The 27906-nt window shown below is 40.4% G+C and overlaps 1 protein-coding gene across 1 annotated transcript in view; it reads left to right on the top strand.

The window, feature by feature from the left end:
* Nucleotides 1-27906, top strand: part of Kiaa1429 (KIAA1429 ortholog) — a 75297-nt gene that overhangs the window by 37012 nt on the left and 10379 nt on the right. Inside the window, exons 12-18 of the mRNA XM_013012402.1 lie at nt 2333-2426; nt 2563-3107; nt 3647-3882; nt 4851-5103; nt 8720-8937; nt 12779-12911; nt 27733-27894. Coding sequence (XP_012867856.1) covers nt 2333-2426; nt 2563-3107; nt 3647-3882; nt 4851-5103; nt 8720-8937; nt 12779-12911; nt 27733-27894 — 1641 coding nt within the window. The remainder of the gene's footprint in view (nt 1-2332; nt 2427-2562; nt 3108-3646; nt 3883-4850; nt 5104-8719; nt 8938-12778; nt 12912-27732; nt 27895-27906) is intronic.

Here is a 27906-nt window from a genome sequence, read left to right on the forward strand (position 1 = left end):
TAGGCAGGCCTGAACTGTGATTCTTCTACTTGTTCCGTTTACCAGTGGCAATGATAGGCATATACCACTATGCCATTTTTTTTTTGGGGGTCCTGTCGTGGGGCCTGAACTCTGATCCTGGGCGCTATCCCTCAGCTCTTCAGCTCAAGGCTAGCGCTCTACCACTTGAGCCACAGCGCCACTTCCGGCTTTTTTTTTTTTTGCTTATGTGGTACTGAGGAATCAAACCCAGGGCCTCATGCATGCAAGGCAAGCACTCTATCACTGAGCCACCTTCCCAGCCCACCTCTATGCCATTGAGAGGGATGGAGTGTGATGACCTTTTATGTCTGGGCTAGCCTTGAACTGTGATCTCTGATTTCTGTCTTTGCAGTAGGTAGAATTACAGGCTTGAGCTACTATATCCAGCCCATTTTAACCTCTTAATACAGAGTACCATACATTTCTGTTATCATTGTTTCAGTCAATACATTAAATACATTTGTATAATTCTTTTTATCTACATGATGCCACACATCGTATAGAAACCTGAATTTTTATTTTATTTTATTTTTTTGTCCCTCATGGGGCCTGAACACTGGGCCTGAGCTCTGTCCCTCAGTTCTTCAGCTCAAGGCTAGTGCTCTACCACTTGAGCCACAGCACCACTCCCGGCTTTTTCTGCTTATGTGGTGCTAAGGAATCGAACCCAGGACCTCATGCATGCAAGGCAAGCACTTTACCACTGAGCCACCTTCCCAGCCCCACACATCGTACAAAATAATTTTCATAAGCTTCTCTAGCTCTAGAGCTTTACTTGTGTTTAAATTTACTGAAAATATAAAATATTGTGTGTTCTGAAAGTTTCATTTTCTTTTTTGGTTCTGGGAATTGGAAGATCATATTCTGTGGACACGCATGTGTGTGCACACACACATGTTTGTGGGTGCACGTTTGTGTTCTGTCCTAGGGCTTGAACTTAGGGCTTGGGTGCTGTCCCTAAGCTTTTTTTGCTCAAGGCTAGTGCTCTTTCCACTTGAGCCACAGCTTTACTTCTGGCTTTTTCTCAGTAGTTTATTAGTTTATTTGAGGTGAGGGTTGCATGGACTTCCTACCCATGCTGGTTTTGAACTGTGATCCTTAGATCTCAGCTTTCTGAGTAGCTAGAATTACAGGTATAAGCCATCAGTGTTGGTGGTGGTGGTGGGGCTTGAACTCTGGGTCTGGGTGCTGTCCCTTAGCTCTTCAGCTCGAGGCTAGCATTCTGTCAATTGAGCCACAGTGCCACTTGTGGTTTTTTGGTGGTTAATTAGAAATAATAGTCTCACTGCCTTCCCTGCCCAGGCAGGCTTTGAACCACAGTACTCAGATCTCAGCCTCTTGAGTAGCTAGGATTATAGGCATGAGCCACTGGTATCTGGCTGGAAGATCATATTCTTTTTTTGTTGGTCGTGGGGCTTGAACTCTGGGCCTGGGTGCTGGCCGGAGCTCTTCATCTCAAGGCAAGCACTCTTACCACTTGGGCCATAGCACCACTTCTGGAAGATCATATTCTTCTTTTTGGGGGGGGGGTCCGGTCATGGGGCCTGAACTCTGGGCTTGAGTGCTGTCCCTCAGCTCTTCAGCTCAAGGCTATAGCGTTCTACCACTTGAGCCACAGCGCCACTTCCGGTTTTTTGCTTTTTGCTTATGTGGTGCTGAGGAATCGAACCCAGGGCCTCAGGCATACAAGGCAAGCATTCTACCACTGAGCCAACTTCCCAGCCCTGGAAGATCATATTCTTAACCCTGTGATGCCACTCATTGTAATAGGAAATGAGAAATTAAGGTTTCTGTTTATTTTTATTTTTTATTTATTTACTGTTTCAGATATCATTAGTTATATAGGGAGGTTTTATTATGACATTTCCATACAGGTATAGGGTACTTTGACCGTATTCACCATCCTCATTTACTCTTCATATTTGTTCTCTTGCTGATACCAACCCCACAACAGAACCTATTTTATTCTATTTTTTTTTTTTTTGGTCATGGGGCTTGAACCTCAGTGCTTAGGTGCTGTCCTTGAGTGTTTTCACTCAAAACTAGTGCTCTACCACTTTGAGCCACAGTGCCGCTTCTGGTTTTCTGGAGGTAAGAGTCTCACGGACTTGCTTGCCTAGGCTGCCTTTGAACTATGATCCTTAGATTTCAGCCTCCAAGTAGCTAGGATTATAAGCATGAGCCACTAGTCCCCAGCACTGTGTGTGTATGTGTGTGTGTGTTAAGGATACCACAGGATTTTGACATGGTATTTCACACGTGCATATATTAATCAGCATAATTCTCTATTCTGTCCATTTTTATTTTAAAGAATATTGATAACTTGATGACTGCAGAAGGGGTTGGCCTTACCACTGCCCTACGTGTTCTTTGTAATGTGGCGTGTCCACCACCTCCTGTTGAAGGTAATGTTAGTAATATGCTTCAAAATCTCCTATTCTTTAAGACTAGAGTGCATATCATTTACTAAATATTCAAAATTCGTGACTGATTTTTTAATATTTAAGTAATTAGGTTTTTCTTCTTCTCCCTATTATGAAGGTCAACAGAAAGACCTGAAATGGAATCTTGCTGTTATTCAGCTTTTTTCTGCTGAAGGAATGGACACCTTTATTCGGGTTCTGCAAAAATTGAACAGTATTTTGACTCAGCCTTGGAGGCTCCATGTCAACATGGGGACTACCCTTCACAGAGTTACTACTATTTCAATGGCTCGCTGCACACTCACTCTTCTTAAAACTATGTTGACGGAACTCTTGAGAGGTGGCTCCTTTGAGTTCAAGGACATGCGTGTTCCTTCAGCACTTGTTACTTTACACATGCTCCTGTGCTCTATCCCCCTCTCAGGTCGTTTGGATAGTGATGAGCAGAAAATTCAAAATGATATAATTGATATTTTACTGACTTTTACACAAGGAGTTAATGAAAAACTTACGATTTCAGAAGAGACTCTGGCCAATAATACGTGGTCTTTAATGCTAAAAGAAGTTCTTTCTTCAATCTTGAAGGTTCCTGAGGGATTTTTTTCTGGACTCATACTCCTTTCAGAGCTGCTGCCTCTTCCTTTGCCAATGCAAACAACTCAGGTATCACTTCTGTATAACATGCATCTTATAAATGACTGCAGTAACACTTTTAATAAAGCCATTGATTTTTGTTAAAAAACAAAGCAAACCCTCATTCTTCCTCCCCCCTTTCCCCCCCGAAAAAGACATAACATAACTGAATGAGGATGAGATAAAACTGAAGCAAGATGGTCATTCAGGAAATACGGGGGGTAACATAAATTTTTGTCAAAGTGAGTTTTATTATGCTGTTATGTATACTTGTACTTATATTTTTCTGTTATTTCAAATCTTCTGCCCCCTCTCTTTATTATGTTATAGAATTTACCAATAACTATTGCCTCATTAATGTACTCTGTTCAACTGACTGCTAACCTGAGAACAATAAGATTTTTTTAGAATTATTGAATTCAAACAATGTTTAATTGTGTAATAGAAAACTAAATGTTTTAGGCATGTAGTAAAAATGTTCATTTCTTAACAGTTCTTCCTGGTCAATTTTTATGACTATAAATAAAAATTAAAAACCTATGTACACACACATTATACTTTTTTAACAGGTTATTGAGCCACATGATATATCAGTGGCACTCAACACCCGAAAATTGTGGAGCATGCACCTTCATGTCCAAGCAAAGTTGCTCCAAGAGATAGTTCGTTCTTTCTCTGGCACAACCTGCCAGCCCATTCAACATATGCTACGGCGTATTTGTGTTCAGTTATGTGACCTTGCCTCACCTACTGCACTTCTGATTATGAGAACTGTGTTGGATTTGATTGTAGAAGACTTGCAAAGGTATTTTCATTTTGCCATGGAATTTTTTCCTCAAGTTATTCTCGACACCGATATACATTTTTTTTCTTATATCAGGGTTTAGAATGAGTATATAACACATCCATGTAAATGTATGTGAATGGTTTAAAACTGGAAATTAGTTGTTTTATTATTGCAAGCATATACATGTAATGATAAAGATTTGGAAAGGTGAACAATACTGGGCTTGGGGTGACTCAAGTGGTAAAGTGCTTGGGAAGAATGAAGTCTTGAGTTTAAACCCTAGTTCTTGCCAAAAAAAAAGAAAAGGAAGATTAACTATGGAAAAGTAAATATTAAGAAAATATTAGGGCTGGAAAAGTGGCTTAGTGGTAGAGTGCTTGTCTTGCATGTATGAGGCCATGAGTTTGATTCCTCAGTACCACACAAGCAGAAAAAGCTGGAAGTGGTGCTGTAGCTCAAATGGTAGAGCCCTAGCCGTTAGCTGAAGAACTGGGGGAGAGTTCCCAAGCCCAGAGTTTAGGCCTCACAACCAACCAAAAAAAAAAATAAGAAAATATATTATTAAAAACTTGGACTTATAAAATTTTAGAGTCATGGTAAAATTCTAGAAAACTAAGCCAGGTGTTGGTGGCTCATGCCTGTGATCCCGGCTATTTAGGCTGAGATCTGAGAGGACTGTAGTTCAAAGTCAGCCCAGGCATGAAAGTTTATGAGACCCTTATCTCCAGTTAAACATCAGAAAACCAGAAGTGGAGCTCTGGCACAAGTGGTAGAGCACTGGCCTTGAGCAAAAGATCTCAGGGACAGTGCCCAGACCCTAAGTTCAAGCCCCACTGCTGACAAAAAAATTCTAGAAAACTATCATATCCAAGAATGAAATGTTTGATACAAAATTTGTGTAAATTGATAATGTATAGAAAAATAAGTATTAAATAGTGCCTTTAAAATCAAGAACTTGTTTACTAAATATGTTAATTTTATTCCAGCACTTCAGAAGATAAAGAAAAACAGTATACTAGCCAAACCACAAGATTGCTTGCTCTTCTTGATGCTCTGGCTTCACATAAAGCTTGTAAATTAGCTATTTTGCACCTAATTAATGGAACTATTAAAGGTGATGAAAGATATGCAGAAATATTCCAAGATCTTTTAGCTTTGGTGCGGTCTCCTGGAGACAGTGTTATTCGACAACAGTGTGTTGAATATATCACATCTATTTTGCAGTCTCTCTGTGATCAGGTATTTCTTTATAATTATTTACAAAGTTAGTGTATGTATGTATGTTTTAAAGCTCTTGCTATACATTTTGGTTGTGAACAAGGAGATGTCACCTATATTTTATTAGTCCTACTATTGTTTAGGAACATAAATTTGATAAGTGAAGCAACAGTAAAATGATTTGTCGTTTCATAGCTTTTTGGGTTATTTCATGGGTTTCTCTGAAGAGCTTTTTTCTTACCCTTTGTAATGTTGCAGTTTTGGACAATTGCTTTTTAAAAAAATTTTATTGTAAAGATGCTGTGCAGAGGGGCTGGATAAGTGCTTTTATAACACTGTTTCAACATTTTAAGGATGGTTAATGTCTATACCAATTACATTATATACCAAGTCATTCTTGAATTTTATGGCTTTGTTATTGAGTTAAATTATTTTGCCTTATTTGGACAACTCCTCCTCCTCCACTTCCTCCTCATTATTATTATTATTATTGCCAGTCCTGGGGCTTGAACTCAGGGCCTGGGCATTGTCCCTGAGCTTCTTTTGCTCATGGCTATCTACCACTTGGGCCACAGTGCTACTTCTGGCTCTTTCTATTTATGTGGTACTGAGGAATCAAATCCAGGGCTTCATGCATGTTAGCCAACATTCTATCACTAAGCCACGTTCCCAGCTGCTAGGACAACTTTTAAAGGCATTGAGAATTAGTGCATTGTTCACAAGATAACAACATTAATTTTAAAAGCCAAATGTAATTGGAATTTTTTTTAGTGCTGAAGTTTGAACTCAGATTCTTGGACTTATCAGGCAGTTACTCTACCACTTGAGTCATGTCACCCTAGCCATTTTGCTTCAGGTATTTTTTGAATAGTTATTTTTCAAATAGGTTTGCGCCTTGATCCTCTGTTTACACTTCCCGAATAGTTGAAATGAGGGACACTCACCACCACATCTAACTATTTGTTGAGATTGGTTCTTCTGAACTTTTTTTTTTTTGGGGTCCGGTTGTGGGGCCCGAACTCTGGGCCTGGGCACTGTCCCTCAGCTCTTCAGCTCAAGGCTAGCGCTCTACCACTTGAGCCACAGCGCCACTTCTGGCTTTTTCTATTTATGTGGTACTGAGGAATCAAATCCAGGGCTTCATGCATGTTAGCCAACATTCTATCACTAAGCCACGTTCCCAGCTGCTAGGACAACTTTTAAAGGCATTGAGAATTAGTGCATTGTTCACAAGATAACAACATTAATTTTAAAAGCCAAATGTAATTGGAATTTTTTTTAGTGCTGAAGTTTGAACTCAGATTCTTGGACTTATCAGGCAGTTACTCTACCACTTGAGTCATGTCACCCTAGCCATTTTGCTTCAGGTATTTTTTGAATAGTTATTTTTCAAATAGGTTTGCGCCTTGATCCTCTGTTTACACTTCCCGAATAGTTGAAATGAGGGACACTCACCACCACATCTAACTATTTGTTGAGATTGGTTCTTCTGTATTTTTTTTTTTTTGGGTCCGGTTGTGGGGCCCGAACTCTGGGCCTGGGCACTGTCCCTCAGCTCTTCAGCTCAAGGCTAGCACTCTACCACTTGAGCCACAGCGCCACTTCCGGCTTTTTTCTTTTTGCTTATGTGGTGCTGAGGAATCGAACCCACGGCCTCAGGCATGCAAGGCAAGCACTCTACCACTGAGCCACCTTCCCAGCCCCCTAGATAGAATTCTTATGCTAACTGATTATCAGATTTTTTTATTCAGGTTGAACTTTTTTAATATAGTTTTATATATAATTTTATATTGTTTTAAATGTAATTTTATTGTTATTATTAAGGTGTTACATTATTATTATTAAGGTGACCATTTCTTAAGCCAGATAATATCATACTGAATGTTTTTAATAAAGTTTAATGTTGGAAAGCAAAAATCCAACTTGGTTATGTTTAAGACTTAAGTCAAGCCTGGCACTAATTGTTCACTTCTATAACCCTAGTTACTCAGGAGGCTGATATCTAAAGGTGGAAGTTAAAAAACATCCTGGGTAAACAAATCCATGAGACTCTTATATCCAGTTAGCAAGCAAAAAAATGAAATAGAGGTATGGCTCAAGTGGTAGAGTAACAACTGTAAGAGGAAAAAGCCAAGCAAGAGCTTTAGGCTTTGAGTTCATGCCCTGTTCATGTCTGTGTGCGCACGAGCTTGCGTGCATGTGCACATCCACGTGTGCTTTGAGTTCATGCCCTTGTTCCTGTGTGTGTGTGTGTGTGTGTGTGTGTGTTTATCTTTTATTTATTTTTTGTCATTCATGCCCTTGTTCCAGTGTGTGTGTGTGTGTGTGTGTGTGTGTGTTTATCTTTTATTTATTTTTTGTCAGTCATGGGGCTTGAACTCGGCCTGAGTGCTGCCCCTGAGCATTTTAGGCTAGCTCTCTACCACTTCGAGCCATAGCACCACTTCTGTTTATGTGGTACTGAGGAATTGAACCCAGGGCTTCATGCATGCTAGGCAAGCACTCTACCACTAAGCCACACTCCCAACCCTGAGGAGAATATTTAATTGAATGATTGCTCTTAAGTCTTCATGAACTTTACCCATTCCTACACCCTTGCCCCTTTTTCGTTTGATGTTGACAGTAGGCTTGATCTCAGGGCTGAGCACTCTTGCTTGGCTTTTTTGATCAAAACTGGTGCTCTTCCACTTCACTTCCAGTTTTTTGTGGATTAATTGGAGACAGAGTCTCATGGACTTCTGTGCCCAGGCTGGCAGATCTCAGCCTCCTGAATATCTAGGATTAAAATGTGAGCCACCAGTGCCTGTTTTTTTTTTTCCATCCATTTTTTAATGAATTTTACATTTCAGTATTGATGTTTAAATTAAAAAATTTCTCTATATTATAATATAATTTTTATTTCTAATATAATTAATATTTTCTGTATAAATTAACATTTTTCTGTATATACCAGAATTCAGTGATTTGAAATATTTTGGTACTAAAAGTAAGTTTTAGCCATTTGAAATTACACTCCAGTAAAGTACATATGGAAAATATATATTTTAAGTGTTTTTTTAAAATTTTTTTATTATAACGATGATGTATAGAGTATTACAGTTATATATAAGTCAGGTAGTAAGTAAAATATTTTTATAAAGAATTCCTTAAGAGTAAAATTTTATAAAGTATGTCTTTTTTTAGGTGTTTCGTTTTTTTTTTTTTTTTTTTTGCCAGTCCTGAGGCTCGAATTCAGGTCCTGGGCATTGTCCCTGAACTTCTTTCGCTCAAGGCTAGCGCTCTACCACTTGAGCCACAGCACCCTTCCAGCTTTTTGTGTTTATATAGTACTGAGGAATCAAACCCAGGGTTTCTTTCATACATGCTAGGCAAGCACTTGACCACTAAGCTGCATTCCTAGTCCCTAGGTAGGCTTTCTTATATTAACTTACAAAAGGCCAAAGCAACTCCTTTATTCTTAACATGTTTGAGTTTTGATATATTTGCTCTTGGTCTATATGTTATGGGACTATAAAAACAATATTTTAATGAAATGATTAAATATTTTTTGCTGTGTACTTCTGAACCAATAGTGCTAAATGATGGTGATGTCTATTTAGAAAATTTATTTTTTGTCTGCCCCTTCCTTCCTCCACAGGACATTGCCCTTATTTTGCCAACTTCTTCTGAAGGTTCTATTTCTGAACTGGAGCAACTCTCCAATTCTCTACCAAACAAAGAATTGATGTCCTCAATCTGTGACTGTCTCTTGGCTACCTTAGCTAACTCTGAAAGCAGTTATAACTGTTTATTGACATGTGTTAGAACAATGATGTTTCTTGCAGAGCATGATTATGGATTATTTCATTTAAAAAGGTAAGACTTTGTCCCCTTTAATGTCTTATTATATTTAAATTTTTACTGACATTCATTCTCCCAAATCAGTTAATTTCTACCTGTTGTGAAGGGTTAAATGTATAATTTCTTCTACGGGAATTTTTTTTGTGTATATGTATTCATTACAGTACTAGTAATGGACTTACTTTTAATTGGTGAGCAGTATTATAGCATTCTGAATTGTTTCTAAATTTTAGTAGTTATGGATAAAGCCTTGCACACAGCTTTTTGTCTAAACCTTAGTTTTTATTGCTCTATTCCTCTAAGGTAGCTGTCTCTGAGTGAAATTATTGTGTCCTATGATAGATGTACATTTAACCTTAATAAGAAACTGTAAAAATGTTTTACAAAGTGGATATACCATTTTGCATTTGCATCTAATGCATTGCAGTGCAATAGAGTTGGTTATCTTTTTTCTTTTTTTGGTTGTGGGGTTTGAACTCTGGGCCTGGGCACTGGCCCTTTAGCTTTTCAGCTCAAAGAGAGCACTTTACCATTTGAGCCATAGTGCCAGTTCCAGTTTTCTGGTGGTTAATTGGAGATAAGAGTCTCATGTACTTTCCTGCTTGGCGATGGCTTTGAACTGTGATCCTCAGATCTCAGCTTCCTGAGTAGCTAGGATTATAGGCGTGAGCCACGGGCATCCAGCTCATTGGCACACTTCTAGGGTTTTGGTCCTCTCCCCCCCCCCCGCCCCTCCCCCCCAGTCCTGGGATTTAAACTCAGGGCATGGGTGCTGTCTGAGCATTTTTGCTTTACCACTAGAGCCATAAAGTCCACTTTTATCTTTCTTGGTGCTTAATTGGAGATAAGAGTCTTAAGAATTTTTTTTGCCTGGATTGCCTAGAGCCACAATCCTCAGGTATCAGCCTCCTGAGTAGGCTTGAGCCACTGTCATTTGGCTAGGGTGCGTGTGAGTGAGTGAGTGAGTGTGTGTGTGTGTGTGTGTGTGTGTGTGTGTGTGTATTTTTGGTTTGAGATTTTTCTTTTTTTAAAATTTTTATTTTTTATTGTGAAAATACTGTACAGAGGGGTTACAATCACATGGGCAAGATAATGAGTACATTTCTTATCAAGCATTGTAGCCTCCTCCTTTGTTTCTCCTTCCCATCCTCCTCCCGTCCCCCCACCCAATCCTCCCCGTCCCCCCCCCCAAAGTTGTAAAGTTCATTTTCAACATAACGACTTGTACATTTCATTGTTGCAATGGGTCCACCTGTATCCCTATTTAAACGACTTGTTTTTCCCCTTCCCCTCCACAAATTATACCGACATCAAATACAGTGAAAGCACAGGTTATACTGTGGGGGAGGGGTTCGTTTGTGATTTTTCTGTATTGTCTAGTTTGGCCTTGAATTCATGATCTCAAGCAAGTCCTTCCTTTTAGCCTCCCAAGTAGCTGAGACTACAGGCTGGAACTACAGGCATGCAGGCATCTAGGTTCTTGCACATGTTAGTGCTTTATCACTAAGCATTGGCCTCCTATGGACTTTGTGTTTAAATAGGCCTTGGAAGAATAGTCTACTTTCTTAAGATTTTGTTGTTGTTGTTGTTGTTTGTCATGGGGCCTGAACTCTGGGCCTGGGTGCTGTCCCTCAGCTCTTCAGCTCAAGGCTAGCACTCTACCACTTAAGTGAGCCACAGCACCACTTCCAGCTTTTTCTGCTTATGCAGTGCTGAGGAATCGAAACCAGGGCCTCATGCATGCAAGGCAAGCACTCTACCACTGAGCCACCTTCCCAGCCCCCCTTTCTTAAGATATTATGCCATGTCTAAACATTGGTATAGTCTAATTTTGGACCCTTTGTCTATTCATTAACATAATTTTCCTTTATATGTAGTCTTTTTCCTGTTTCTTGTGCCATTCCATTTCAATATGCTATAGAGTTCTCACAAACAGCAATTGAATCTTTCTGCTTTTATTTTGCCTTTTTTGTAGTCTTGTATGATGGCATCTTAGACTCTGTTATTTTCCAAATGTAAATACTGCATGTCTAGCATTAATGTCATACTTATTACTGTTTTGGCTATTATATCTTATAAGATATAACTAGAATAGTTTGCCCTTTAAATTCTGTTGATCAACTGAGAACTATATAAATGATGGAACAAGCCAGGTACTCACAACTCATGCCCAGAATCCTAGCTACTCAGGAGACTGAGATCTGAGGATCATGGTTTAAAGCCAGCTTTGTCAGGAAAGTCCACAAGACTCTTAAATCCAATTAACCACTAGAAAATCAGAAGTGACATTGTGGCTCAAAGTGGTAGATATCTAGCCTTGAGTGAAAGAGCTCAGGGATAGTGCCTAAGTCCCAAGTTCAAACATGAGGACTGACATGAGCACATGCACCCCTACCTCTCCCCCACACCAGTAAAAAAATTAAACCGAAGGCTGGGAAGATGGCTCAGTGATAGAGTGCTGGCCTTGCATGTAGGAGGCCCTGGATTTGATTCCTCAGCACCACATAAGCAGAAAAACCTGGAAGTGGTGCAGTGGCTCAAGTGGTAGAGCACTAGCTTTGAGCTGAAGAGCTGAGGGACAGCACCCAGGCCCAGAGTTCAGGGCCCACGACAAGCAAAAAAAAAAAAAAAAAATTAAACTGGATACTAGTGGCTCACGTATGTAGTCTTAACTACTCAGGAGGCCGAATCCTGATTCTAAGCCAGCCTGGGAAGAATAGTTTGTGAGATTCTTATCTATAATTAACCACCAAAAAATGTAAGGGGAAGGTAAGAAGTGGCGGAGTGGCAGAATATTTCTTTGTTAAATTGTGTACACGGACATACCAAAAAGTTGTTTGTTTGTCTTTTTTGGTCAGTCATGGGGCTTGAACTCTGGGCCTGAGTGCTGTCCCTCAGCTCTTCAGCTCAAGGCAAGCACTCTACCACTTGAGCCACAGTGCCACTTCTGGTTTTCTGAGTGGTTTATTGGAGATAAGAGTTTCACCGACTTTCCTGTCCTGGCTAGCTTTGAACTATAATCCTCAGATCTCAGCCTCCTGAGTAGCTAGGATTACAGGTGTGAGCCACTGGTGCTTTTTTGCATTTTTTAAATGATGAAATTTGTCTGAATTTACATAGTTCATTTCTCATACTATTTTTTTTTTTTTTTGCCAATTCTGGGCTTGAACTCTGGGCCTGGGCACAGTCGCTAGCACTCTACCACTTGAGCCACAGTGCCAGTTCTAGCCTTTTCTGTGTGTATGGTACTGAGGACTCAAAGCCAGGGCTTCATGCATGCAAGGCAAGCACTCTACCACATTCCTAGCCCTTTCATACTATCATATATATATATATATATATATATATATATATATATATATATATATATATATATTGGCTGGTCCTGGGGCTTGAACTCTGAGCTTGGGCACTGTCCCTGGGCTGCTTTTTGCTCAAGGCTAGCGCTATACCACTTGAGCCACAGCACTACTTCTGGCTTTTTGTGTAGTTTATTGGAGATAAGAGTCTCATGGAGTGCCTGCCTAGCATGCATGAAGCCCTGGGTTCAATTCCTCAGTACCACATAAAGAGAAAAAGCCAGAAGTGGCTTTGTGGCTCAAGTGGTAGAGTGCTAGCTTTGAGCAAAAAAAGCTCAGAGACAGTGCTTACACCCTGAGTTCTGAGTTCAAACCCCAGATCTGACCAAAAATAAAAAAATCTTGTGGAGTTTCTTCTCCGGGCTGCCTTTGAACCGTAATCCTCACATCTCAGTCTCCTGAATAGCTAGGATTATAGGCATGAGCCACTGGCACCCGGGCTTCATACTGTCTTTATATGCTCATATTTCAACACAGTATTTCCTCTCTATTTACAGTTCTTTAAGGAAAAACAGTAGTGCTCTCCATAGTTTACTGAAACGAGTGATCAGCACATTTAGTAAGGACACAGGAGAACTTGCATCTTCTTTTTTGGAATTTATGAGACAAATTCTTAATTCTGACACAATGGTAAGTGTACATATATACATATGTATTCATATTTGGTATTTTTTAATTCTGTAAACTTGGTCATGAGTTAAAAAAACCTCATTGTTTCAAAAATATCTTAAAACTTAAAAGTAGTGATTCTTTTTTTCTCTTCTCTCTTCCTATTATAAATAGCGCGTTATGATTTCTCTTTTATTTGTTGTTGATTTTGTTGTTTTTCTCCAGTCATGGACTTGAACTCTGGGCCTGAGCATTGGCCCTAGCTTTTGTGTTCAGGGCTAACGCTCTACCACTTGAGCCACAGCCCCCTCCCTTCTGGCTTTTTGTGGTTAGTTGGAGATAAGAGTCTCCTGGACTTTTCTGCCCAAGCTGGCTTTGAACCACAATCCTCCTAAGTAGGTAGGATTACAGGCGTGAGCAGACAGTACGCAGCTTAGTGTGCAGCTTTTTTTTTTTTTTTTTGGTTGGTCATGGGTCTTGAACTCTGGGCCTGGGGGTTGTCCCTGAGCTCTTCAGCTCAAGGCTAGCCCTCTATCACTTGAGCCATAGCACCACTTCCAGTTTTCTGTGGTTAATTGGAGATTCTTAAGAGTCTCATGGGCTTTCCTGCTTGGGCTGGTTTGAACCTTGATCCTCAGGTCTCAGCCTCCTGGTAGTGAGGATTACAGGCATGAACCACTGGCACCTGGCCCATTTTTTTTTTTTTTTTTTTGGAGTCTCACTATATAGTCAAGTTGGCTTCAAACTTACTATGTAGCCTAAACTGTCTTCAGACTCAAATCATCTTGCCTTAGCCTATGAGTGCTGGGATTGAAAATGGATAGCAGCAGCACCTGAGACTGATTTTTTTTTTAAGATATTTAAGGTTATAATATATTGAAATCTTCTTTAGTTAGTAGGCATTGTTAATTTGAGAATAACCAATTATTTTGCAACAGAGGAAAATACTACATACACTCTTCTTTTACAGTGATTCTTGACATTGAATTATCTTGCTAGCATAATTCAGAATAGTAAATTACTTAAATACTTAAGAGTTTTTTAGTCTCTTAAAGTATTTCTTCATTGTCATGTAATTAAGTGTATGCTGATTCAGTTTTGGAAATTGTTACTTTTTGGGTGACTGTAAGTTTAGAGTATCTTGGCTCCATGTAATATATGAATTAAAGGCTATTCAACCAGGTGCCAGTGGCTCATGCCTGTAATCCTAGCTACTCAGGAGGCTGAGATCTGAGGATCATGGTTCAAAGCCAACTTGGGCAGGAAAGTCCATGAGACTCTTTATCTCCAATAAACTACTCTGAAAAGTTGAAAGTGGCACTCTGGCTTAAGTGGTAGAGTGCTAGACTTGAGCACAAAGAAGCTCAGGGATAGCGCCCAGGCCCTGAGTTCAAGCTCCAGGACTGGGGAGAAGAAAAAAAAGACTATTCAGAGGCACCTGGGCTACCTAGCAAGAATCTGTCAAAGTGAGAGAGAGAGAGAGAAAGAGAGAGAGAGAGAGAGAGATCTATTTCACTTACTCTAAAATTGTTAACACTTAAGATTCCTCTTGTTAACATTTTCCAAAATCAAAGTATACTATGGACCCAGTACCAGAAACCATTGATGGGAATATCTTTAGAAAATATTTGGTATCAAGTAAGTTTGAACGTATTTCTCCTGATAGAACTTAAATATACTGACTAGTATATAATTAAAAATTCTTAAGTGGTGCAGAGTATTTTTTTTGCAGCGTAATCTAGTCTCTTCTAAATGTATTGCCAGTGAAATGTGTGTGTTTGTATATCTTATGAATAAGTATGTATTTGGGTTGAAGAAATTCATCATGCTGGTCACTGGTCATGCTGGTCGCCGGTGGCACATGCCTATAATTCTAGCCACTCAGGAGGCTGAGATCTGAGTATTGTGGTTCAAAGCCAACCGGGACAGGGAAGTCCATGAGACTCTTACCTCCAATAAACCACCAGAAAACCAGAAACGGTGCTGTGACTCAAGTGGTAGAGCGCTAGCCTTGAGCTGAAGAGCTGAGAGACAGCAGCCAGGCCCAGAGTTCAAGCCCCACGAGGTACAGGCTTACCAAGTGGTCATAATGTGGGATTTCATAAGAAAAATGTAAAGTTATTATTTAGATTTTTTCTTATTTGTAGAATGTATATAGAGACTGCTTAGTAAGCCTTTCTTAGTTTGCTATCATATTTGTATTGTCTGGCCATTTTTTTGTTCTCAATTTGAACTTGAGACTTCATATTCATGCTCTTGTAGCCTGTGCTATATACCATTTGGACCGCACACTCCAGGTCAGCATTTTCTGATTAATTGGAGATGGAGTCATACAGGCTTTTCTGCCTGGGCTGGTGGCTTCCATGATCCTTTAGGTTTCAACCTCCTGAGTAGCTAAGGAGGCATGAGCCAGTGCTGCATCCCTCCCAGCACCATCTTGCTAGTTTTTTTGTTTTGTTTTGTTTTGTTGGTCATGGGGCTTGAACTCTGGGTCTGGGTACTGGCTACTGTTCCTGAGCTTTTCAGCTCAAGCCAAGTACTCTGCTACTTTGAGCCACAACACTACTTCTGGTTTTCTGGTGGTTAATTGGAGAAAAGAGTCTCATGGAGTTTCCTGCCCGGCCTTGCTTTGAACCACAGTCCTCAGATCTCAGCCTCCTGAGTAGCTAGGATTACAGACGGGAGTCATCAGCACATGGGACCTTGCTAGTTTTATTGGCAAGTGATCACACTAGATCTTAGACAAAAGGCTGAGATGTGATTATTGAAAAATTTATTGATTGTGTCATGCCTTGCTTATTAATGTTATTATTTATCAGAGGTTTTATTTTGGGAAGATTGGCATATTTAACAGGAGAGTTGTAGTTTTTTTTTCTTTTTGCTAGTCCTGGGACTTGAACTCAAGTCCTGGGCACTGTCTCTGAGCTTCTCTATGCTCAAGGCTAGCTCTTTACCACTTGAACCACAGCGCCACTTACGGCTTTTTCTGTTTACGTGGTATTGAGGAATTAAACCCTGTGCCTCATGCATGTTAGGCAAGCACTCTACCACTAAGCCACCTTTCCCAGCCCCGAGCTATAGCTATTTTAAAGATGTCGTAGAATTTTGCTTGCTGGAAGAATATTTCACTAGATTCTAGGCAATATTAACAATGTTTTGACAGATTTTTATTACACATTATCAACTAAACACTTTCTGACCAAAACCTACTAACTAGTATTCATTCATATTATCCACCATTTGCTTACTTTAGCCCCCTCAATTGCTAATTAATATTTTATTTATAACTCATCAGTTTATTTCCCTTTTCTCAACACCTTCATTGAGAAGATTAAAGCAATCTGGTTATTTCAGAAATCTTTGATTTTCCATCAGTCTTTCCTTATTCTTTGTAATCTGCTTTTCTCCATAATCAGAGAAAAATTGTCCCTGCATCACTTCATTTCTGTATATAAGCTAGATCTTGTAATAATTTTTCTGATTGCTTTTTTTTTAACCAATCTTTATGTCTCTAGCTATCCATCTGCCTGGTATATAGAAACTCTTGAATATCCAATGCAAAATTTAGTATCTTTCCAATAAACATAATTGTAGCTGATGGCATGAGCAATCAGGCCTGGCATTCTTTCTCCTTATTTTTTTCCCGCTGGTCCTGGGGCTTGAACTCTGGGCCTGGGCACTGTCCCTCAGCTCTTCATCTCAAGGCTACTACCACTTGAGCCACAGTGCCACTTCTGGCTTTTTCTGCCTATGTGGTGCTGAGGAATCGAACCCAGAGCCTCATGCATGCAAGGCAAGCACTCTACCACTGAGCCACCTTCTCAACCCCTCTTTCTCCGTTTTTAAGTGCTGTTCCTAGGGCTTAAAGTCAGGGCCTGAATGCTGTAGCTAAGCTTCTTTTTGCTCAAGGCTAGTGGTCAACTACTTGAACCACAGATTTGCTTCCATTTTTTTCAGAGTAGTTTATTGGAGATAAGAGTCTCTGAGACTTTCTTACCTGTGCTGGCTTCCAACCATGATCCTCAGATCTCAGCCTCCAAAGTAGCTAGGATTACAGGCTATTAGCTTGGCTTTCTCCTTTTTCAATAACATTTTTGTTGTTGGTGGTGGTGGTAATGGGGCTTGAACTGAGGACTTGGACACTGTCCCAAAGCTTTGTCACAAATGCTTTTACCACTTTGAGCCACAGTGGCACTCCTGGTTTTCTGGTGGCTAATTGGAGTTAAGAGTTTCATGGACTTTCCTGCCCAGGCTGGCTTCAAACTGCCATCTTCAGATATCAGCTTCCTGAGTAGCTACGATTACAGGCATGAGCCACTGACACCTAGTTAAGTGGATGAACTTTTATCAAATGCTTCTGTTCTGAGTTGGTTGAGATAATCATGGGTTTTCTCCATGCAATAAATGACTCTTATACTCCTGGGATAAATGCATCTTGATTCTGGTGTATGATCATTTGTGTTTCCAGATGCTATTTGCTTAATGTTATTTAGTATTTTATTTTATTTATTTTTTATGTTTTTGTTGGTTGTGGGGCCTGAATTCTGGACCTGGGCACTGTCCCTCAGCTCTTCAGCTCAAGGCTAGTGCTCTACCACTTGAGCCACAGCTCTATTTCCAGCTTTTTCTGCTTATGTGGTGCTGAGGAATCGAACCCAGGGCCTCATGCATGCAAGACAAGCACTCTACCACTAAGCCAGCCATGTTCCCAGCTCATTTAAGTATTTTTATTTCTGTATTTATAAAGAATTTTGATCTATAACTTTGTTGTTTTTAAGAAGTTTTCTGTAAGTACTTAATATAAAGGGATTTCAACATGTCAATTTATGAATACAGTGCATCTTGATCAATGTCACCTCTTCCATTATTCCCCTTCCTCGTTTATTCCAACCCTATTCTTCATCTCATGTAACCGTCTTTTTCATCGTCCTCCCCCGCCACAATTATTTCAATCTCACCCTTCATCTACTCATGAAATTTTCTTAATAACCTAATTGAGAGGTTATTTTTTGTTGATTGTGGGGCCTGAGCTCTGGGCCTGGGTGCTATCCCTCAGCTCTTTAGCTCAAGACTAGCACTCTACTACTTGAGCCATAGTTCTACACCTGGCTTTTTCTGCTTATGTGGTGCTGAAGAATTGAACCCAGGGCCTTATACATGCAAGGCAAGCACTCTACCACTGAGCCACCTTCCCAGCCTGAGAGGTTATTTTTTAAAGAAGATTTTGTAAAGGATTGATTCATTTAAATATTTGGTAGAATCATAGGAAAAATTATTTCATTTGAGTCTGGGATTTTTTTCACGGGGATTTTGAGTCTGGGATTTTCTCTACCACTTGAACCAAACCTGAATCTCTGGCTTTTTGGGTGCTTAATTGGAGGCAAGAGTCTCATGGAATTTCCTGCATGAGTGGGCTCTGAATAACAATCCTCAGATTTTAGCCTTTCCTAAGTAGCTAGGTTTATAGGCACGAGCCATTGATGTCCAGTTAGGAAATTTTTATTTTATTTCTAATACTGATTCAGATGTGTTATTTAGTCTCTTCAGATTTTCTTCATCTTACCAGTTTCAGTAATTAGTATCTCCTTAAAAATATGTTCTATAATCTTTATTATCTGACATATAATTGCTCTTAGTATTTTCTTACCATTTTATTAAAGATGTCTCCTAATCTGTTACTGTTTATTTTTTTTCATGTGTTTCTGTATATAAGTACATAGATACTCATATAGGTAACAATATATATTAGAGGATCATGAATATGTGTGGACTTTTAGGTCTGCCCTCCACTTTAAGTGTAAAGATATAATGTTAGTACAGTTCAATTAGGTCATAGACAATGACCAACTCTTTTCCCAAAGTACTTGGAGGAAGTTTTTTTTTTGGGGGGGGGGATTCCGGTCATGGGGCCTGAACTCTGGGCCTGGGCGCTGTCCCTCAGCTCTTCAGCTCAAGGCTAGCGCTCTACCACTTGAGCCACAGCGTCACTTCCAGCTTTTTTCTTTTTGCTTATGTGGTGCTGAGGAATTGAACCCAGGGTTTCAGGCATGCAAGGCAAGCGCTCTACCACTGAGCCACCTTCCCAGCCATTGGAGAAAGTTTTGTACAATTAAATAGCTAAACTTTTTGGATAATGAATAATGAAATTTGAAATAGAATTATATGCAGATTTGACAGAATTTCCATTTTCCTGAAGCACCTCTAAATGGTATTTTTTTTCCTATCTTAAAAAATACAGAGTTGGGCACCTGTGGCTCATGCATGTAATCCTAGCTACTCAGGAGGCTGAGATCTGAGGAACACAGTTCAAAGCCAGCCTGGGCAGGAAAAGTCCGTGAGATTTATCTCCAATAAGCCACCAGAAAGCTGGAAGTGGCATTATGTGGCTCAAGTCGTAGAATGCTCACCCTGAGCTGAAGAGCTGAGGGATAAGTGCCCAAGCCCAGAGTTCAAACCCTAAGGCCCAGCAAAAAACAAAACAAAACAAAAACCAAAGTTTACTATATCATAGTAACATATATAGGAAAGTTGAAAACATGCTGAACTTAAACCTAGATTTTCTTACAGTGCTTTTAATAATAAGCAAATTGATTAAAATTTAAATGTCATTTTATTTTGTTCAAAACTGTTTCTAGGTATAGCTCAGTGCTGGAACACTTGCCTAGCGTGCGTGAGACCCTGGGTTTAATCCCAGCACCAAAAAACAAACAAACCTGTTTCTGTTCATAATAATGAAAAAGAAAGGTAATATGGAGAGATGAAATTGTTAGATTGTTCTAAATATCTTAATGATTTCTTAGTTTAATTTCTGGGCAACTTTTAACCCTAATAGTATCAATATACTAATGTTAATGACCTTTGGCTTCCTCCATTTAGCTCCCTATCCTCTTTAAATGGACTATTTAGGTTCACAGCAGAGTTAATCACTTGAGTTCCCTTATCTTCTACCTCCACACAAATGCCAACTCCCACTCTAGGCATCTCAAATCACAGCATTTGTTAAATATGATGAACCTACATTGACATATCCCAGAATTGAATTGCAGTTTATACTAGAATTCAAAGACATTGTAATATCTTCCTCCCAATCAGTGTTTCTTTTGTTTCCATGCATCGCTCTTTTTTTTCTTTACCTTTTATTTTTTAATTGAAAATACTGTACAGAGAGGTTACAATTACATGGGCAAGATAATGAGTACATTTCTTATCAAGCATTTGTTACATGATCCTTACTTCAGTGAGAAAGCCTCTAGTTTCTTACCATCATTATGATATGTGGCTATTGGTTTTTTTGGTAGATGTTCTGCAGCAAGTTGAGGAAGTTCCCCTGTATTCCTGGTTTGCTGAATTGGATTTTTTTAAATAATTGGATTGTTTTTCTTCTTTAGCCTTATGATGTGATAAAACTGATATGATACCATGTAATTTTTTTTGCTGTTGTCATGGGACTTGAAACCAAGGCCAGCACACTGTTCCTGAGTTGCTGCTTTCTTTTTTTTTGGTCGGTCATGGGGCTTGAACTCTGGGCCTGGGCGCTGTCCCTCAGCTCTTCAGCTCAAGGCAAGTGCTCTACCACTTGAGCCACAGCTCCATCTCCAGTTTTCTGGTGGTTAGTTGGAGATAGGAGTCTCACAGATGTTCCTGCTGGGGCTGGCTTTGAACCACTATCCTCAGATCTCAGCTTCTGAATAGCTAGAATTACAGGCATAAGCCACCGGTGTCTGGTTCCTGAGCTTCTTTTGCTTAAAGCTAGTGCTTTTCCCCTTGAGCCAGTGTCACTTCCAGCTTTTTTGGAGAGAGTTTATTGGAGATAAAAGTCTTACGGATGGGCTGGGAAGGTGGCTCAGTGGTAGAGTGCTTGCCTTGCATGCATGAGGCCCTGGGTTTGATTCCTCAGCACCACATAAGCAGAAAAAGCCAGAAGTGGTGCTGAGGCTCAAAGTGGTAGAGTGCTAGCCTTTAGCTGAAGAGCTGAGGGACAGCACCCAGGCCCAGAATTCAGGCCCCACAAGTCTCACGGACCTCCCTGCCAAAGCTGGCTTTGAACCATGATTCTCAGATCTCAACCTTCTAAGTAGCTAGGATTACGGGCATGAGCCAGTGGCACTTGGCTTGATACCATGTAATTTATTTTAGAATATAGGCTCATCCTTGCATATACTTGGGATATGTTTTATATTGTTGTGGTATGTATTTGTGCCAGTACCTTTGGTAGGTTTTTTTTTTGGGGGGGGGTTTCCAGACGTGGGGCCTGAACTCTGGGCCTGGGCGCTGTCCCTCAGCTCTTCAGCTCAAGGCTAGGACTCTACCACTTGAGCCACAGTGCCACTTCTGGCTTTTTTTCTTTTTGCTTATGTGGTACTGAGGAATGGAACCCAGGGCCTCAGGCATGCAAGGCAAGCAGTCTACCACTGAGCCACCTTCCCGGCCCTACCTTTGGTAGGTTTTTTTGCTCATGGCTGACACTCTTACCACTTGAGTCCTGCCTCTATAGTTTTTTGCTGGTTAATTGGAGATAAGAATCTCAAATTTGGGCTGGGAATGTGGTTTAGTGGTAGAGTGCTTGCCTAGTATGCATTAAGCCCTGGGTTTGATTCCGTAGTACCACACAAACAGAAAAAGCCAAAGTGGTGCGATGGCTCAAGTGCCCAGACCCTGAGTTCAAGCCCCAGGACTTGCAAAAAAAAAAAATCTCAAATTTGTCTGGGCTAGCTTCATACCTCCATCCTTTTGTCTTAGCCTCCTGAGTAACTATGGTAGTAGGCTTGAGTAACTGGTGTCCAGCTTGGTATGTGGTTGCTTATTTTGGCAGTACTGGGGTTTGAACTCAGGGCTTGTTAGGCTGGTACTCTTTTTTTTTTTTTGTCATTCATAGGGCCTGAACTCGGCCTGGGCACTGTCCCTCAGCTCTTCAGCTCAAGGCTAGCGCTCTACCACTTGAGCCACATCGCCACTTCTGGCTTTTTTTCTTCTTGCTTATGTGGTGCTGAGGAATGGAACCCAAGGCCTCATGAGCATGCAAGGCAAACACTCTACCACTGAGCCATCTTCCCAGCCCAGGTCTTTTATGCATTGTTGCATTTGATTATTTAATGTTTTGTTGAGGATAATAGTTTTGGTATCCGTTTGTGAGATACTTTAGTTAGTGGGTTTTTTTTTTTTTGTTCCATCCTGGGGCTTGTACTCAAGGTCTGGATTTTTATCCTCAAGGCAAGCACTCTGTCATTTGAGCCACAGCTCCACATCTGGTTTTTGGTGGCTAATTGGAGATAAGAGTCCCATGGACTTTCCTGCCTAGGCTGGCTTTGAAATATAATCACCAAATCTTAGCCTCTTGAATAGCTGGGATTACAAGTGTGAGTTACCAGCATCCGCTTTAGTTTTCTTGTAATATGTTTGTCTGGTTAATTTAATAAGCCATATGTTCATCTGTCTTGACTGTGGAGGTATGTAGGGACTTAATAGGAGGTGGCCATATACGTGGAAGGATGAATGGTGGGAAATAGAGTCATACATGAAAGTGGAACTTGGAAACCTGATAAGATTTGTGGATGAGAGAATGATAGAAGAGGTGATTCTGATCAAAATGCATTTAAATTTAACAGGCCCATACCCAAAAATGGACATGTTAATTGAAACTACTTTGTATAGCTGTTGAAGATAACTAAAAAAAAATGTCACAGGCTTCTTCATGATAGGGATACATTCTGAGAAATATTAGTGAATATCACTTATACAAATCTAAATAGTATAGCCCAGTATGTCTCTAAGCTCTGTGACACAGCTTATTGCTCCTTGCTACAATCCTATGCAGCATGTTACTGTATTGAATACTGTAGGCAATTGCAACATGTTGTAATAGCTATAATATCAATAGGCCATTGAAATGATTCGGCTTCACTACATAATTTTGTGGTACACTCTTTCATGTCTGTCTGTTGTTGACCAAGATTTCCATCTGTGTTTGCCACCTGTATTAATATTTTCCTTATAGAATGAATTAGGAAATATTTCCTCTGCTTCTGTCTTCTAGAAGAGGTTGAAAAGAATTGTGATAATTTTTTTTTAAAATAGAATTTAGAGTTCTCACTAAACCTATTTGGGCCTCTCCCTCTTTTTGTGTGTGTTATTTCTTATTTTGTTCCAGTACAGAGGCTGGGCTTTGGGCTTTTTTGCTTGAGGCTAGAACTCTTATCACTTGAGCCCTGCTTCCATTTTCAACTTTTTGCTAGTTAATTGGAGATAAGAATCCTCAGCTATGGGGCTGAGAAGGTGGCTCAGTGGTAGAGCGCTTGCCTTGCATGCATGAGGCCCTGGGTTCAATTCCTCAGCACCACATAAGCAGGAAAAAAAAAGCCAGAAGTGGCGTTGTGGCTCAAGTGGTAGAGCGCTAGCCTTGAGCTGAAGAGCTGAGGGACAGTGCCCAGGCCCAGAGTTCAGGCCCCACGACCGGACCCAAAAAAAGAAAAAGAATCCTCAGCTACTCTGCCGGTGATGGCTTCTAAACTGAAATCTTTCAGCCTCTTGAGTAGCTAGAATTATAGGTGTGAACTCATCTCTCTCTTATTTTAAACTTGATTATTTTCTTTTTTTTTGGGGGGGGGGTCCGGTCGTGGGGCCTGAACTCTGGGCCTGGGTGCTGTCCCTTAGCTCTTCAGCTCAAGGTTAGCGCTCTACCACTTGAGCCACAGCGCCACTTCAGGCTTTTTTCTTTTTTCTTTCTTTTTTTTTTTTTGCTTATGTGGTGTTGAGGAATCGAACCCAGGGCCTCATGCATGCAAGGCCAGCGCTCTACCACTCAGCCATCTTCCCAGCCCCTAAACTTGATTATTTTCAAACTTGATTTTGGTATACTTTCTCTGAGCTTTAAAAATACTAATTACTAGGGCTGGGAAGATGGCTCAGTGGTAGAGCGCTTGCCTTACATGCATGAGGCCCTGGGTTCCATTCCTCAGTACCACATAAGCAAAAAGAAAAAAGCTGGAAGTGGCTCTGTGGCTCAAGTGGTAGAGCGCTAGCCTCGAGCTGAAGAACTGAGGGACAGCGCCCAGGCCCAGAGTTCAGGCCCCACGATCGGACCCCCCTCCAAAAAAATATACTAATTACTGTGCTGGAAATGTGGTTTATTGGTAAAGTGCTTGCCTTGCATGCGTAAGGCCCTGGGTTCAATTCCTCAGCACCACATGCACAGAAAAAGCTGGAAGTGCTGTCTGTGGCTCAAGTAGTAGAGTGCTAGCCTTGAGCTGAAGAGCTGAGGGACAGTGCCCACAACTGAGTTAAAAACAAACCAAACAAAAAACTAATTACTATATTTGTGATTCAATTAAAGTGAACTTGCTACTTCTTGGAGGAAGTATCATGAATAACTAGGAAGGACAAGAGAAGCCAAGACTTTATAGTTTGTCATCTAGCTAATATACTTCTGCAAGAGGTGTGTAATCTTTTAGGTTTAAACCTCATCAAACTTTAGGGGACAATACCTGTAAGCAGAAGTGTTTTCTTTCTGTTCCTGTCAGTATATTCTTTCTGCCTTTTTTTTTTCCTGTGAGAGTGGTACTGGCGTTTGTACTGAGAGCCTTTGATGTTCCTTACTTATTTGCTCAGCTGGCACTATATCATTTGAGCAATGACACTAGCCTTGCTTTTTCCTGATTATTATGCAGATAGAACATCCAGGACTTTTCTATCTAGGTTTGCCTCAAACCTTGAACCTCCAAGTCTCAGCCTTCTGAGTAGCTAAGATTATAGGTCTGAATCATCGGTCCCCAGTTGGTACTTTTTAAGAGAGGGAGGGGGGTTTTAGAATTTTATTATCATTTAAGATGTTTTTGGAGCTGGGAAGGTGACTCAGTGGTAGTGTGCTTGCCTTGTATGCATGAGGCTCTGGGTGTGATTCCTCAGCACCACATAAGCAGAAAAAGCCAGAAGTGGCGCTGTGGCTTAAGTGGTAGAGCAGTAGCTTTGAGCTAAAGAGCTGAGGGACAGTACCCAAGCCCCCATGACCGACCAAAAAAAAAAAAAAGATGTTGTACAGAGGGGTTACCATTTCAGATGAGTATAGTTCTTTTTGGGTGTCACCCCTTCCTTCACTTTCCCTCAGATTTTCCCTCCTGCCCCTGTGCACAAGTTGCATAGTTCATTTTCCATGTAGTATCCACTAAGTACCATGCCTGCGATAGTTCATCTGTGTTTTCTTCATTTCTGCACCCCTTACCCTCTCAAAAGACAGAAAAAAGAACAAATAAAACAACAAAAAGCAAAAACAACACCATCACTACTTGCCACCACCACTATCAAAACCCCATGTTTCCATTTTCTGGAATTGGTTTAATAATGGTATTTTACATGTTCAGAGACTTAGGCCTTTGGGTTCCTCCTCTAAGAGTAGCTCCCTTAGTCTCCCTGTGTGTGAATGCCTGGAGGTCTATGTAATTTGTCATGCTGTAGTGTATTTTAGATCTAGTTTACACTCTGTTTTTAACTCATTTACTTATATTTTGGGGCTTGAACAAAGGGCTTGGATGTGGTCTCTGAGCTTTTCTGCTCAAGGCTAGCACTATACTGCTTGAGAAACAGACATTTCTGGGATTTTTGTGGTTAATTGGAGATTAGAGTTTCACAGACTTTCCTGCCAGGTTGGCTTTGAATTGTGATCCTCGGATGTCAGCCTTCTGATTTTTTGTTTTTGTTTTTTGCCGGTCATGGGCCTGAACTCTGGATCTGGGCACTGTCCCTCAGCTCTTCAGCTCAAGGCGAGCGCTCTAACACTTGAGCTACAGCGCCACTTCCGGTTTTCTGGTGGTTTTATTGGAGATCGGAGTCTCATGGTCTCTCCTGCCTGGGCTGGCTTTGAACCGCGATCCTCAGATCTCAGCCTCCTGAGTAGCTAGGATTACAGGTGTGAGCCACTGGTGCCCAGTTTATCATTATCATCATCATCATCATCATCATCATCACTATTACTATTTATTTTTAAAAATTTTTTGGTGCCAGTCCTGGGGCATGAACTTAAAGAGTCCTGGACATTGTCCCTGAGCTTTTTTGCTCAAGGGTAGTCCTCTACCACTTGAACTACAGCATTACTTCTGGCTTTTTTGGTGGTTAATTGGAGATAAGAGTGTCATGAACGGGCTGGGAAGGTGGCTCAGTGGTAGAGCGCTTGCCTTGCATGCATGAGGCCCTGGGTTCGATTCCCCAGCACCACATAAGAAAAAAACCAGAAGTGGCGTTGTGGCTCAAGTGGTAGAGCGCTAGCCTTGAGCTGAAGAGCTGAGGGACAGTGCCCAGGCCCAGAGTTCAGGCCCCACGACTGGACCCCAAAAAAAAAAGAGTGTCATGAACTTTCCAGCCCTAGCTGAGTTTGAAATACAATCCTCAGATCTCAGACTGTTGAGAAGCTTGGATTATAGGCATGAGCCACTGGGCCCAGCTTTATTATTATTTTTAAGTAAAGCATAGGCTAGATAATTTTATGAGTCTATTACTGTTTTGCCATAGAGTAAATAAAGCCCTTACAGACTTAATTTAAATTTTTTTTGGAGGGGTCCGTTTATGGGGCCTTAACTCTGGGCCTGGGCGCTGTCCCTCAGCTCTTCAGCTCAAGGCTAGCACTCTACTACTTGAGCCACAGCGCCACTTCTGGCATTTTTCTTTTTTGCTTATGTGGTGCTGAGGAATGGAACCCAGGGCCTCATGCATGCAAGGCAAGTGCTCTACCACTGAGCCACATTCCCAGCCCTATTTAATTTCTTATTAAAACTGTATAACCTCTTCCTAACACTTCCTAAGTCTAATGTTTTCTGAAATGATCAAGTATGCTTCGTTGTATCAATTTGAGATTTTTCTTTTTTGGCCTGCTGTGGGTCTTGAATTCAGGGCTTGGTGCTGTCCCCCTTAGCTTGTCTCTCTGTCTGTCTCTGTCTGTCTGTCTGTCTCTCTTTCTCTGTGTCTTTCTCCCTCTCCCCTCCCCCCCAATTCCAGTGTTCTATCACTTGAACCACAGCTCTATTTCTGGCTTTTTTGGTAGGTAGTTGGAGATAAGAGTCTTAGAACTTTCTTGCCTGGTCTGGCTTTGAACAGTGATTCTGATCCTCAGATCTCACTCCTAACTTGCTAGGATTACAGGCATGAGCCACCGATGCTTGGCTAGTGAGATTTTTATTACGGATAATTTTTATCCCTCATTGGCATTTTATCAGTTATAAGACAAATTATAAGAGCTTCAAGCAAAGTTGTTTGTGTCAATTTAAATGTACTAAATCCTGCATCTAGATTGGTGGGTATGTTTTTTCTGTATGAGCTTAATTCTAGAAGGTCATATTAATTTTAAGCCATTTTAAAATTAGGCTACATGTATCATGGGTGATATGTATACTGTAAGTCATTCTATATGTGACAGTATGAGTGATTTTAGATAAGAAAACACTTGGGTTTTATGACAAAATATTGTCATAAGTGTGATAGTTACTGTTTTGTTTGCTTGCTTACAGAAATACAATTTCATGTTTTTACAGTTCTTTGTTACAACAGGAATTTTATTGGCTCCAGAGCATCAGTCAGTATCCTACAAATATCAAGGTGTTTGACACTGATTTTTTTTTTTGAGAAATCTTGGTGCTAGTAGATTGAATGTATGTGTTTACCTGTTTTGTTTTATGAGTTTTGTTTAAAGAAAACTTTCAGCTTTCAGCTAATTCCTTCTAAAAACTAGCCATTTGTACTTATGTATAACCGTAATATTGAGGGGAAGGTTGCAGCAAATGGCTTAAGTATCTGATTAAGTTTGGAAGCATCTTTGCAAAATTTTCTGCTCTCAAATTTAACTTATGTGTGACATTTACAGGGATGTTGTGGAGATGATAGTGGTCTCATGGAAGTAGATGGAGCTCATCCATCACGGACGATGAGTATTAATGCTGCAGAATTAAAACAGCTTCTACAAAGCAAAGAAGACAGTCCAGAAAATTTGTTCCTTGAACTAGAGAAGCTTGTTTTGGTAAAAAAAAAAAAAAAGAAT

This window comes from Dipodomys ordii, unplaced genomic scaffold (genome assembly GCF_000151885.1).
Source record: "Dipodomys ordii isolate 6190 unplaced genomic scaffold, Dord_2.0 Scaffold17, whole genome shotgun sequence".
Taxonomy (NCBI): domain Eukaryota; kingdom Metazoa; phylum Chordata; class Mammalia; order Rodentia; family Heteromyidae; genus Dipodomys; species Dipodomys ordii.